This window comes from Coffea eugenioides, chromosome 2 (assembly GCF_003713205.1).
Source record: "Coffea eugenioides isolate CCC68of chromosome 2, Ceug_1.0, whole genome shotgun sequence".
NCBI classification, from domain to species: domain Eukaryota; kingdom Viridiplantae; phylum Streptophyta; class Magnoliopsida; order Gentianales; family Rubiaceae; genus Coffea; species Coffea eugenioides.
This window is the reverse complement of record NC_040036.1, coordinates 7,326,402-7,340,624: the sequence shown is the minus strand read 5'-3', so window position 1 is coordinate 7,340,624 and position 14,223 is coordinate 7,326,402. Positions and strand designations below refer to the sequence as shown.

General features: G+C 36.0%; 1 protein-coding gene across 1 annotated transcript; it reads right to left on the bottom strand.

Moving 5' to 3' along the window:
• Positions 1-4,930: 4,930 nt before the first annotated feature.
• On the bottom strand, positions 4,931-10,975 carry LOC113761922 (serine/threonine-protein phosphatase PP1 isozyme 4). Its single transcript, XM_027305109.1, has 4 exons — positions 10,578-10,975; positions 8,159-8,718; positions 7,868-8,085; positions 4,931-5,402 (listed from the first exon to the last, which is right to left on the bottom strand). The coding sequence occupies exons 1-3, from the start codon at positions 10,753-10,755 to the stop codon at positions 7,897-7,899; spliced, it is 927 nt and encodes a 308-aa protein (XP_027160910.1). The 5' UTR covers positions 10,756-10,975; the 3' UTR covers positions 4,931-5,402; positions 7,868-7,896.
• Between the last annotated feature and the right edge of the window lie 3,248 nt (positions 10,976-14,223).

The following is a 14,223-nucleotide window of genomic DNA, read 5'->3' as shown; positions in this document are numbered from 1 at the left end:
GCGTAGACAAAACACTACTATCGGCAATGATAGGCACTGAGCATGCATCCATTGAATAACCAGCAACACTATTGTTAGAAGTCGATGCTAAAACTATTGGGTCTACGCGCGTTTCTTCTGTACATTCATGCATTCCTCTAACTGCTGTTTTTGCACAATCTCCTGTTGTTCTATTGCTACTTGCATGACCGATAGAACCACCTTTTGAATGCGAACAGATCGTTGTAACATGTTGTTCATCTTGATTGTTTACTCCTTCAGTCTCTATACTAACCTTACCCTTATATCTCAATTCCACAGCTGAATGGCCATCGGAAGGTTGTTCGATAAATACAGAAAATCCCATTGTAGCAGCAGTACCTGTTTAGTGGAATAAATATTTCATTGATCCTTGTATCAGCACAATTAATACCTCTAAAACCTAGCATTTCTCATACCAATCATAACTTTATCAAACCTCGACAAATCAGCTAGAATCGAAGCATTATCAAAAAAGAGTAATCCCTGCTAAATACACCAGGGCAACTAATACATGAATTGACATAACACAGTGTTCTTATTGTGCACAGCTCACATATGCTACGTGCATTCGTAACCATAGCATACACACCTTGGTATTTGCCAGAATTGTCATTAGCACTCGCATTGGCACGTCGCTGCCGTCTCTTTGCATTCCTCTCTCTATTTGCTTCTTCCAAGCTCACATATTTCCGCCGACGGCCCATGAAACAAACGCTATACACAAGTAAGAAGGTTTCAATAAGAGTATGACTATAACTTTTGATTCACCGAACTACTATGCCCACCCGAACGACTTATTAAGCCTTTGATTACAAGGACAAAACCACATAAAGGCAGAAATAAAGGACAAAACTCGATTTCTAATTGGAAATAGAAGCTATTTCCGAGAAAAAGAAAAAACACACAAAAAAGTGGCAAGGACTCACTCTTGTAGCTAACACAACACGTTGGCGTCAGCTAAAGAATCCAGATACTCACGTGAACGGCTTATTAAGCCCTTGATTACAAGGACCAAACCAGGGAAAGGCTGAAATAAAGCACAGAGCTCACATTGCACAATCAGATAATGGAAGTTTTCAATTGAAAAAGAGGCTGTCTCTGAGAAAAAGGAAAAACATACGAAAAAGTGGCAAGGATTCACTCTTGCAGCTACCACAGAACGCCGGAGTCAGCTAAAGAATCCAGAGAAGGCTCTGTATACCATGGCAGTAAGAAAATGCAAACGATAGACCGAATTGTGGGTAAAGTTAGAGCAAGGAAAAAGAAGTAAAACTACAAGGGAACAACAATGAAGGACTCACTCTTGCAGCTACCAAAGAACGCTAGCGTGAGCTAAAGGATCTAGAGCAGGCTTTGTATAGGATAGAAGCAAGAAGAAGCAAATGATAGAATAGCGTGCCGTGAAAAGAGAAAACTACACGTAGTTCATAAACCAGGCGGATACGAAAAGTCGACAAAGGTTCAAGCACAGAATGGTGCTTAAAAAATCAGGAAAACCCAATGCATGCACGGCATATCTTTAAAGTTATTTATCTCCAGAGCTGAGATTTCCACAAGCTAGTGAATACACAAGTGCACCGCAAGAAAAAGCAAATGATATAATTATGAACGTCTAATATGCCAGCAAGAATCCATAACATATTCATGAACATGGTGCACGGAACTATTATCATCATGTAAACACTTCAACTCATCAAGCCTCTCAGTACAACAACAAAACCACGGAAAGGTAGAAATAAACCACAGAGCTCACCTCGCAAAATCAGACAATGGAAGCTTTCGACTGGGAAAAAGGGTTGCCTGTGAACGAAAAAGAAATACGAAAAAGTGGGAAAGATTTAAGCACAGAATGGTGCGTAAAAAATCACGCAAACACTTCGACTCATTAAGCCTTTCAGTACAACAACAAAACCACGGAAAGGTAGAAATAAACCACAGACCTCACCTCGCAAAATCAGACAATGGAAGCTTTCGACTGGGAAAAAGGGTTGCCTGTGAGCGAAAAAGAAATACGAAAAAGTCGGAAAGATTTAAGCACAGAATGGTGCGTAAAAAATCAGGAAAACCCAATACATGCATGGCATATCTCTAGAGTTATTTATCTTCAGAGCTGAGATTTCTACAAGCCAGTGGATACACAAGTGCAGCGCAAGGAACACGCGGACAGAAGCAAATTTCCAGCAAATCATAGAACAGTGTGCAGTGGAAACAAAAGATTACACGTAACTTATAAACCATGCATGATGCAGTCAGGAAAACCCAATACATGCACGGCCTATCTTTAGAGTTATTTATCTTCAGAGCTGAGATTTCTACAGGCTAGTAGATACACAAGTGTACCGCAAGGAACACGCGGACAGGAGCAAATTTCCAGCAAATCATAGAATAGTGTGCAGTGGGAACAAAAGATTACACGTAGCTTATAAACCATGCACGATGCAGTACAGGTGCCCGTGATACGAGCAGCCTATATGCGGCTAAATATATAAAAGTCACCGAATGACAAACGACCAACATATCCCTCAAAGTCACCACAATCACACTATAACCAGCCCAATTTTACTGTAGCAACCCAAACTCCCACCTTTAGTATAGTAAAGATATATATTTATGGGGTACTCCTATTTTAAGAGCTCATACGGCATAGTTTTTTCTTAATCATTTGTTACTTATTTACTTTACTCTCGACGGCAATTAACATTATGCACTTATGTGGATTTAAAAAACATATTGTGACAAATAATAGAAGACAAGGATATGAATTTAAAGAATATATTGTGACATATAATGGGAGGAAATGTTTGAATCTCCTTCACCTCCCATTCCATTAAGACTTAAAATTTTTTGTGATGATCACAACCCAAATGGTAGTTGGTCACTCAAATCGCATAGTTGATATGAGTTTCTTATTGCGACTTTTTACTTTTGCATTTCTTCAGCATTGCTCGTGCATTAAAGGAAAGGGGCGGGGTCTCTACTCACTCAAGAAAGAGAAGAAGAATTGGAAAAACAAATGCACAGAAAAGTGGCAGCTGGCAGCTTTAGGCTTCGTCTGGGAGTTGAGGATTTGGACAGAAAAGAAAGGGAAAGAAGAGAAAGTTTAGTTTTCCTTTGTTTGCTAGATTTTAGTAAGAAAGAAAAGAAAAAAAAAATGGAAGGCTTTAACAGAATGAATAATAGTTAAAACTTTTCCTCCCAAATTGGACGGAAATGGAAAGAAATTTTGAGGAAACTTGTTAAATATTTTTCAAAATGCCTATTTTGTCCTTAAAATGATTTTGAACAAATATTTAATGACTTTTACATTCAAAATCATTCCACTGATTCTCAAACTCTCAAATAACATAACTATTCCTTTTATTTTCTTCTCTTCTCTCATAACTTAAGTTTTTCCTTCTCTTCTTTTCTATCCTAAACTCCCAAACTAAGCCTTACGCTTTAAATGCTAATCCAATCATTATGTAGTTGGAATACTTTTTTTTTCAAAAGATTTATACATTTTTTGTAAATACATTTTTTAGTCATTTTTTCATTTCACATATATTAAATCGATATAATACAAAATTTTTTTTTTATAACAACTCTAAAAAATAACAATTCAAACAAGGACACATGTGTCACTCCTTATAACTTTTTCACTCATTCGCCTTAGTGACAACTCCATTAAAAAAGGCATTGATGTAAATTCAATCAAGATTAGAAGATTTTTTTTTTTACCTTTTACATAAGGGATAATTTTAGAAACTTCCCCTGAGATTTCTGACTATTTCGCTAGTCTCTCTTTAAGATTCAAAAATTACACTAGCATTCTTTGAGATTAATTATTTTATAACATTTAGCTCCAATCAGTAATTAAAAAGTGATATTAGAAGAAAAAAAATAATATGATTTCATCATTGCCCTTCATCTGCTTACATCATTTAGTTATTTTAATACCAATCTACACATTAAAGAAAAATAATAAAACTTGTTGTTTATCACTAGGGATCAAATCACATATAACATTAAAACATAGTATATCATTTTATATTTTTCACTCAATGCAAGATCCAAATTATTATTTTCAGTTACATATCAAATATCAAACATGATCAACAATAAATAATGAAAATTTTGCAACAAAAATATTACAGAAAACAAACTTTAACATCATAAATATTCTTGTCAACATATTAAAATTAGTTACTAAAATTTTTATGGTATTAAAGTTAGCTTTTTGTAATGTTTGGGTTATAGATTTTTTTAATTATCTGCTGTTGATCATGTTTGATAATGAATTCGTAATTGAAAAGAGTAATTTGAATCTTATATTAAGTAAAATATATAAAATGATATATTATTTTTTGATACTATATGTGATTTGATCCTTAATAATAAATAACACATTTTAGTAATTTCTTCAATGTTTATCCTAGTATTAGATTACTTAAATAATATGGTAGATGACAGATACTGATGGAATCATATTATTTTCTTTCTCATAATATCATTTTTTAATTATTTATTGGACCTAAATGTTATAAGGTAATAAATCTCAATTAGTATAATTTTCAAAATTAGAGGAAGGCCAGTGAAATAATTAGAAACCTGTCCTGAGGTTTCTAAAATTATCCCTTTACATAATTCACGTCTTAGGGTCAAAGTCATGTTACCTTAGACAAATAGATATTTAAACCTAGCATGCTTTCTTCCAAGTCCAACTAAATACTTTAACATTATAGGAGAGTAACCTACGGGTTCGTAAGAATTAAAACATCAATCACCAGCATTGGTGGTTAAACTCTGTGTTTCCCAGACTAAAATGAATTTTGAAACTTTGTTCCGACTTCCGACTGCCTAGTATTTTCTCTTTGCAAAACTACACTTAACCTCTTAAATGTCAGCTGCCCATTATCAGAAGTTGACCCAATTAACAGGCAACCGGACCGCCCCCACAAGAATCTTGGCATCTCAGAGGCCAACAACTTCGAATATTAAAGTTTGCCCGGTTACAAACCAGAACAAGGTACCACTTGATAGATTACACACGAATCAACTGTCAGAAAATCCCAGCCTGGTTGGATTCTGGCACAAGATGCCAGCTTTCACATTCAATTCCAATGATTTGAATTCAAGAACATAGTAATTCAGAAGTGAACTATATATACATGAACCATACTCTCAGGTGAAAAGGTGAAAGCTACTATGAGAGAAGCTATGCAACTATGCCACTTCAAACCGCATTCCTCCCCGCAACCGAAGTTGTGAATCTTCAGCCAACATTTAATTTAAGCACACGCTAAACAACTTGGAGGAAAGAGGCCATGGCGTACAGTTTCTGGCTCTTGGTAAGAGGTCTCCAAAGCCATGCCTAGAACTCTTCGACTCTAAACGTTGAATACCTTCAAGATAGAAAGTTGTCAATTGCACAAATTCGGCAGTTTTGGTGATGAACCATTTGATGCTTGCAGTTTTGAATAAATTAGGTTCTGAGATTGATTCAGAAGAAAAGCCAGACAAAGATTCAGAAAGGATGATAGGTTAAATGAGTAGAGACAGCTATTTCATCATGAGATTTAACGACATTCATTGGCTACCATCACATTTTCAGACCATGTATCACCATGTTCTAGGCTCCAAAGTTAAGCAAATCAGTAGAAAAACCACACACGCGCGCGCGCGCACGTGCACACGCATATATTATATATAAGAGACTAGACAGAAAGCCCAAATTTGTCATCTTATTATCAGCCTGGTTTTTTTTTTTTCAGGTATTCACATGATATATTCTACATATTTCACAAGGATGCCAACAAACATATCCTCAGCGCAAACTTGGCAATCTCTTATTAGTATTATTCAGAGATAACCCAGAATTACCCTACTGTGTAACCGCCGAGGCAAGACCATAACTTTAGATGCTAGACCAGCATCATTACTTCAACCGACAATCTTGGCGTCACATCTACAGTTGTGATGCATGTACAGCTTGGAAGAGAACTAAAATGAATACCTGTAACTGAAAGTGCAGATAATGTGTTAAAACTCGGTTGATGCTCATTAAGTGTGGCATGTTTATCAACCTCTAGTGGCCATTTGACACCTTGTTGGTTGCATTAAGTGGCAACACATCTAGTCCATATTTGAGCTCAATATGAACTTCTACCGTATCCTAGAGTAGTTCTAAACCAAGAAGTTGAAGAGCTTCATATGGGATCAGTTCTCCTCTAAAGCAAAGCATATCTTCATATCCTCTGAGGTAATCAACCAAAATATAAATCTATTTATGGGCATAACTCACCAGCGAAGAATAGCAGCAGATCAACCTTTCATCTATTACAGGTTCAACATAAAAACACTACTGATTTCCATCATTCATCATGCCTAAACCTCTTCATTATCCGTAAATCGTTTCACGATGACCAGTAATCATTCTTCATTCCACTTCATCCTGCTCGATATATATGTATTATCCCACCAGTTATCCATTTTGAAGAAGTAAACTTTCATGAAATACAGACATAAAGGGTTATTGAGGCATTCTCATAGCATAAAATGATATCCTTGCTCCCAAGGTTGAGCTGCAGAAGTTCAACGAAATGAAGATTTCATGGAAATGTATCGGCATTTAAGACCTCTATAGGGATCGCTTTTAGGACTTTGTATGACTATTGGTTCCACCATTCAACTTCTAGTTTGTATGGTTTAATAGGAGAACAGTTTGTCAATCATACACAAACAGCTCTACTTGACAGGTAACTTTATGTAAACCAGAGTACCAGGAAATTGTTGAGACAATATGAAAAGTTTCCTTTTCTGGGAAGTCCAATTACAAGCTTATGAACTTGACAGTTTTCAGTTTTCACCCATTTTGAGATAGGCCATCACGTGGGCTTTTTAAAAATATTAAGAGATTCTATCTATGTTATATTGTGTAATCATGATACTATCAATTGGTTGTAATCAGCCTCTACACCAGCCAGTATGAGTTAATTTAGCCAGAAAATTAAAAAGTGAAAGTAAAATAACAATGTTAAAATAGTTGTAATACCAATATTGCCCTTCTTTTAAACTGTTTCTTTGGGAGATCAGTATTTTACTGTCTGGGGGAAAAAAAACTAATTGCATTCTGTGACAGGCCCAGGGAGTGTTCTTTTCAGCATATTGCAACAGATTACAGTATCACACATTATAAGGCCACTAAGGAAAATTTCTCTTTTCCATTTGTGGGTTGTGGATGAGGCGTGGGAATTGACGTCAGGTGAAAGTGCCCTTTGGGTTTTGGTGGGGTGGGGGGTGGGGGAAGGCAATGAAATCAGTCCTAAAATAAGATGCTAATATACAGGAAGATGAACTATTTTTTCCCCAAAGTAGCCTTGTTCAGCAGCTGACTGTCGCTCATCATAATTTTAACTAACCAGTGACCCTTTACTCGAGCAGATTGTGTGTGTGGAAAAGAGATCGAACCCAAGATAATTGCATTAATCTTGGGATTTATAGTAAAACGGAGTAACACAGAGTCTGACAAAATCAGTTAACTTAATTGTTTACCACAAAAATATTACTCAAGAAAAGGGCAGTAAACCTGCTGATATTAGATCATTACTTCCTAACAAAATTTTACAGCATAGCTTGGCTGAAATTGTAAAACCTAATTTCATGATACATTTTAAGGCATCAAAGGACAAACTTTGTGGACAAAATAACCAAACACTGATCCTAAAACACCCCAAAACCATCACAACACCAAATGCAGAGGCAAGGGGACTAAATAAAACTGAGGCAAAATATTCAAGTCACCAATTCAACCAAAATGGAAGCTAATGCAATATGATTTCCAAGAAAAACAGAAATAGCTTCATGTCACCTTGGATTTTAGGAGAAGTAGTCAACCAATCACATTTTTGTAGACGTCATAAATTTATTCTTTTTCTCTGCTGGCTTAAGGATTTGGAATGAGCACATCAAGTTCTCATCAACGCTCATCATCGCACCAGCATTATCAAATTCCCCACAATAGTTGGGGGCTGAAAAAATGGTAACGAGCTGCCTGTCAGCAAAAAATTCATAACCATCCTCCACAACCTGCAACAGTAAACGGGCTCCGGTAACTATCAACCAAGTTGATTATGAAAAAAACGCAGAAGAAATCTTTTACCTGATGGGCACGACAAACAAGATCCAAATCATGCTTTGTCAAAAACTCTGACACCTTATCCGGCCCAAAGGTGTATGAGACTCCTCTATCATTCATTCCCCATCCCTTGACATCTTTACCAGGATCCGACCAAAGTAAATCACAAAGCAAACCAGTATCTGGGATTGGAGTTGGCCGTGGTAAGTTCCTAATCTGGTCCAGATTCGTAAGATCAGGAGAGAGTCCCCCATGCATGCACAATATTTTGTCATCAATTAGTGCGGCAACAGGCAGCCAATTAAAACACTCTGTAAAGGCTTTCCACAGTCTTACATTGAACCGACGCTTACATTCATCATAAAACCCATATATCCTATTAATAGAAGCACATTCATGATTTCCTCTTAGAAGGAAAAAATTTTCTGGATATTTGATTTTGTAGGCCAACAAAAGGCATATTGTTTCCAAGCTTTGCTTGCCACGATCTACATAGTCGCCTAAAAATAGATAATTAGCCTTAGGAGGAAAGCCCCCATATTCAAATAGCCTTAACAGATCGCTGTACTGTCCATGAATGTCACCTGAAACCAGAAAGGAAAAATGTACAGATTAGGCAATAGACCATCATGTCGCAGTGGAAGGAAGATTCCCAGTGAGTAGTTTCAGATATACCAAAAGTGGTATCCAACTTAATCTCTAATAGTGTCAGAATTGGTAAAAATAATAGTTTTTTTTAATTGTTTATGAGTCAATTTGATACGCTGACATGCAATGGAGTTAATATACTAAAAACAAATAGAGATGCATTTCATATTGCAACATCCACTGGAACAAGCATGGTCAAAATGGTTCTACATTGACTCACGCAATACACTGAATTTCAAAGAATCTTATACAACCAATAGCTAATGAGCCAATGCAAGCAAACCATTCTTAAGCATGTGTACCCCATTAATCAAAACATGGAGACCTCAAATCTCAAAGGATAAAGGTGATAACTTCACCATAATAATTCCAGCCAGCCAACAGCAAATAAACAAGGACAACACTGAGTTTGTTTGGATAGAGAGAATTTGGAAAAAAAAATTTTGCCTCACAAATCCCAATCACCTTTTTATCTTTCCAATCACCTTTTTATCTCACACACATCACATCACAAAAAGTGCTACAGTAAATATCTCAAATAAATCATCCAAATAAACTCTTATCCAAACAAACTCACGTATATCCAGCAGCAAGTTAACTATCTGATCCTCATTATACGTGGAAGATTTGCCATTCAGTCATGCCTCACCAGTGCGCATATGTATTTTTACACATTGTTAGGAACATGTAGGACGCCAACCAGATGACAAGATTGAAATGAACCCAACCAAAACAAAGCATGTTACTGTCAGACGCTTACTACCACATTTACACATTCTAGAGTCTTTAAGCTGTCTACAGATAGAAGACATAATAGCTGTTTTTTTTTGTGAGGCATGTACTCGGATATGATGATTCTGGCATTTCTCACATCCCATAAGTTTTCTCAACAAGAAGGGGACAACAGATATCTGAGGTATATATGATATGCTGTTCAATGTATATGTAAAGTAATTGATTGCAAAAGATTTCTCTACCAAAAGTTGAGGGGTTGTCCCACTCTTGCTAGATAAAGAACACTATCTGTATTACTTTGGTCGTAACTTTTTTCATAAGGAGATCATCTCTCATTATTCTTACATGTTAATTTTTTTTACTGCAAAAAAAAAAAGTACTAATCTTTTAGCCTATTGGTTGATTATTTGCTCCATCCCGGATACACATACATTTGCACATGCTTTTTAAAAGCTAAAACTTATCTTCAAATTCCATAATTGTAAGCTTATAGTAGCCTTTCAAAGCAGCTTTCATTTATCTATGACAAGCAAGACATCAAATGCAAAGATTCCAGAACCCCAGGAAGACAAATACTTGCAAGCAGTTTCAGAAAAATGAATAATGCCAAAATTTTGAGGAAACTACAATTTCTAAGAAATAAAAAGAAGGATTAAAAAGTAGGCGAATTGCTCACCCCTGAGAGCCAATCAGACGATTAACCCTCATAAAAGCACAAACCAACATTTAAAACAAGATAGAGAGCAAAAACTAGAATTTAAAATGAATAACCAAAAATGAAAAGAATCACTTATATTCCACGAGAAAAGAGTAAAACTGATAAATAATAGGCCAAAGAAAGACACCATAAAACAGATTAGAAATGGAAACCACCAAAGACACGAACCTCTTTTTTTTTCTTTTTTTTGGGGGGGGGGGGGGGTGGGTGGGGCGAAGTTCAGTGTTGTATAATCCCACATTAACATGCACATTCGTGAGGAATGCATTCACATAAGATCAAATCAATACAGCAACAGATGTATGGCAAAGAAGAGAGAGAAAGATGAAATTTATTCATTACCGCAAATCTTGATGGGGGCTTCAAGTTCAAGAAGATTAGGCTGTTCCTTGAAAATATCACGGGAGACAGTACAAAGCTGCTTGATTTCCGACTCGGAGAGCTGCACCAACTTCCCTGGCTTTGAGGATCGGACTTCTATTAATCTCTCTATTATCTTATCCAGTACTGCTGCCTCCATTTCTGCCAGCGCCAAGTTCTTTTCTTTTTTTTTTTTCCAGTTAGAAAGTAGTAATTACAGAAGGATAAATGTATCCCCCCTTCTTTCCCTGCTTCTCCTGAGCTCCGACCAACAGTAGTCTGAAGATAGATCAGTCTTTTTATGGGTCTTCTTTTTAAAGTTTGAAAATTTCTCCTGTGGGTTTGAATTCTTGATTTATTTGTTTATAGATATTTTTTGGGGTTCTACTCAGGCAGGGTCCAAATGGAGGTCTTTTAGACTTTTAGTTCAAGTGAGAGACTGCTGAGTGATGACGTCAGTGAGATGCTAATAAAATTGGTTTGCGAGTTTTTTTTTATTTTGGAAAAGAAAATACTACACCACAAAGAAATTGCTTCTTTCTTTTTTTTTTTCTTTTTTCTTTTTGGAGTTAACACGTTACTACTTTTTTTTTATCAGCAAAAATACATTTGTATAACCTACTCTATTCTAATCTAGGGGGAGGGGAAACCTAAGAAAGCTAAGGGCTAGTGAGTATACAGACCCAACTAGATCAAGGAAGTACTCTGACACAACTTTTAAATTTTTACGCTCCAAATAAGATTTGAACCCTTAGTTACAGCCCAAAAAGGTACTTAAACCCCTCTATGTGGCCATCGAGGCCCAGTGGTTTAACACGCTACTACTACTAGCATTTGATTTTTTCTGGGTTGTACTTTGTCTTCGAAAGGCATCAGGAGGAGTGGAGACTGCAGAGGAAAGAGACTGGGGAGTCAGGTCGGTGTCGTGTCCCCTCCATTATACTACTGTTTACCTTTTTGACGTTTACTTTCTTTCTTTCTCTCACTTGTGGGGCATAGTTCCTATAGGAACAAGGCACGACGTCGTTGGTGTGGGAAATTCAAATTCTGCGTTCTATTTTGTCTTCAGCATCATGTCCTTGTGAGAGGACAAGATCTTATGGGGACTGCTTATGAATTGTTATTCTCCTTTTTACCCAGTTTGGATTGATAACAGGATTACTATTTTTAGGAGTTTTTATAAAAAAATATTATATATATATATGATAATAATATGATGTATGTGAGATAAAAAAATGATTAAAAAATGTGTTCACGAAAAATATTAAAACTTTTTATAAAAAAATCACAATCCAAATTTCATTTTGGGATTTTGAGAATGGGAGCAAAAATGATACTAGAAATGAGATGGCAAATATCACGACTTCAATGACAAACTGTTGCCGGGGCAGTGAGGCTCAATGCAAACCGCCCAAATAATAAATAAAAAATGTAAAAGCAAATTATTTGAACATGGATGATGGTCCCGATCGAACAGAACTCGGAAGTATGATCAATGGAACCAATTGATTGTGTGGTCACCTAAGCTATACATAGAACTCGAAGGGAAGTACATATAAAACTAGATTCAGGTCGGTTTTTGTTCCCAAAACTACAAATATTTGCACTGTGGTAGTAACGCATAAATTATATTCAATTATATGTCGCCTAGCTATTGAACTGTCAATTATTAATTTCGGATTATGTTCACTTCGTAAGTACTAAAAATTTGCCTTATGTATTTATCATACATGAAGCCATGTATCTTCTCCGTAATTGAATTCATCCTGTTTCTACCTAGACCTATTTTAGAACTTGGAACATGATGAGGGAGCATGTTACATTAGTGTGTTTGGATAGGTGATTATTCGATATATTATTTAAAATAGTTATTATAGTAATTTTTGTGATATGACGATACATACGAGAAAAAAAGTGATTTTAGTATAAAAATGAAAAAGTTGATTGAAAGACATGTTTATGAAACAAGCAAAATATTATTTAAGAAAATATTATTCGAACCTAATCAAGTTTAAGAAATATAAATTTATATTTTATATAATTTTAAACAAGGGATAAAATAGATATTTCACACTAATAAATAAAAAAAATTGATAGATGTGTGTGTGCGTGCGCACACGTGCAATTAAATTCAACACACTTTTAAGTTTTATATATTAAATTCGAGTTCGAATTGTGTGAACTGTTTGAACTCGAAGTCGAATTCTAACAATGCGAATTTGAATTCAAACTTTGACTGATCAAGTTTACTTGAGTAAACTCGACTCGTTTGCATCCAAACTCCTCCACTGCCAAACAAAGTATTCATGGTACGAGAGGGTTGCAAATTGTTAATGAGAGCTAAGAGAACTGTTAGGAGTTGACATGCTAGGATTAGCCCTTTCATCGTTTTTCTTGATATTTAATGATTTATGACCTCTTCCAATGCATCACACAAAAAAAAAAAAAAAAAGGATGAGCAGGGTAAAAACAAAAATAAATGGCAGATCCTTTATGTTCAAAAGGATACCCAAATAAAGCCATAGAGGGGGACATTACGGGTTAGCCAATTCTTTTTTTTTTTTTTTTTTTTTGTCTACACAGGGGCGATCGTGACATTAACCTAATTCCCATGGAGCGTATGGCCCATGAGTTACTTTCCTGGATAATGAACCTTTATTGTCCGAGCGTCCCAGGTCATGCATTCTTGTTTTTATCATACTTGGCCCAGGTACTAGGTTTTATCTAATGCCCATTCAATTAAACTACTTGCCTCGTACTCGGACGGTCGGACTATACATTTAAATATGCTTCAGTTTTCTAATTAACCGTCATCAGTACCAAGTAGTATAATTATGTTCCCGTGTTGTCATCATAAACAAATAACAACTCCCAAATTACTCTGTTAAATGTTGCAGGTAATGCTTTTGTCTGCTCTTACTGATCCATTAATAAGTTTGAAAATGGTGGCTGGAAAATGGATCCATCTGAAGCACAGGGAAATAAAGGAAATTATGACGCTGTTGCTTCTCATCAGATTCGGTTTGTATTGCAGCCGCATATCTATTTGTAGTTGGTTCCACGTATTGAATTCCTGTATTTCAATGGTTGTAGTCAACGTTCGGTTAGGAAATCATGCCAGTTGATGGACTTTGGACTCGGAGAGCTAAATGTCGAGGTGCCGCATTTTTCACCATATGAAAAATATGATTATCATGCCACCCTTCATGGCAAACACTAATAATCTTTCTCATTTTACACGCTCAATTTTGTTGAGACTACAGAACGGAAAAAAAAAAGGGACAAAAACTTGGTAAATTCATGTAGATTAGGTACTTAATGAGTTTTGCAACAAGTAATAATTATTAGATTATGGACAAACTTAAGTTAGCATTTTAAAAAAGAATTCGTCAAAAAAAAAGAAGAAGAAGAAGAAGTTCTTGTGTATACCGCATATATATACTATTGCGTGTACGCGCCTCCCATTATAAAGTGCAATTCTTACTTCTAAAATGGCCGGCCTGTACTCATCAACAGACACAATGGGGGAAGAAAGGGAAAGGAAAGAGATTCTTTGCATGGTGGTGGGAAGCCATAAGAGGACCGATAGGGACAAGAAGGCCGTCGGTGGCCATGGCTATCACTATTT

Excerpts from the sequence above, each read along its gene's own strand:
- LOC113761922 (XM_027305109.1), bottom strand. The coding sequence starts at position 10,755 with ATGGAGGCAGCAGTACTGGATAAGATAATAGAGAGATTAATAGAAGTC. Across the intron at positions 8,719-10,577 it reads AGCCCCCATCAAGATTTGCG|GTGACATTCATGGACAGTAC; the intron begins GTAATGAATAAA and ends TTCTGGTTTCAG. Across the intron at positions 8,086-8,158 it reads TTGTTTGTCGTGCCCATCAG|GTTGTGGAGGATGGTTATGA; the intron begins GTAAAAGATTTC and ends TTACTGTTGCAG.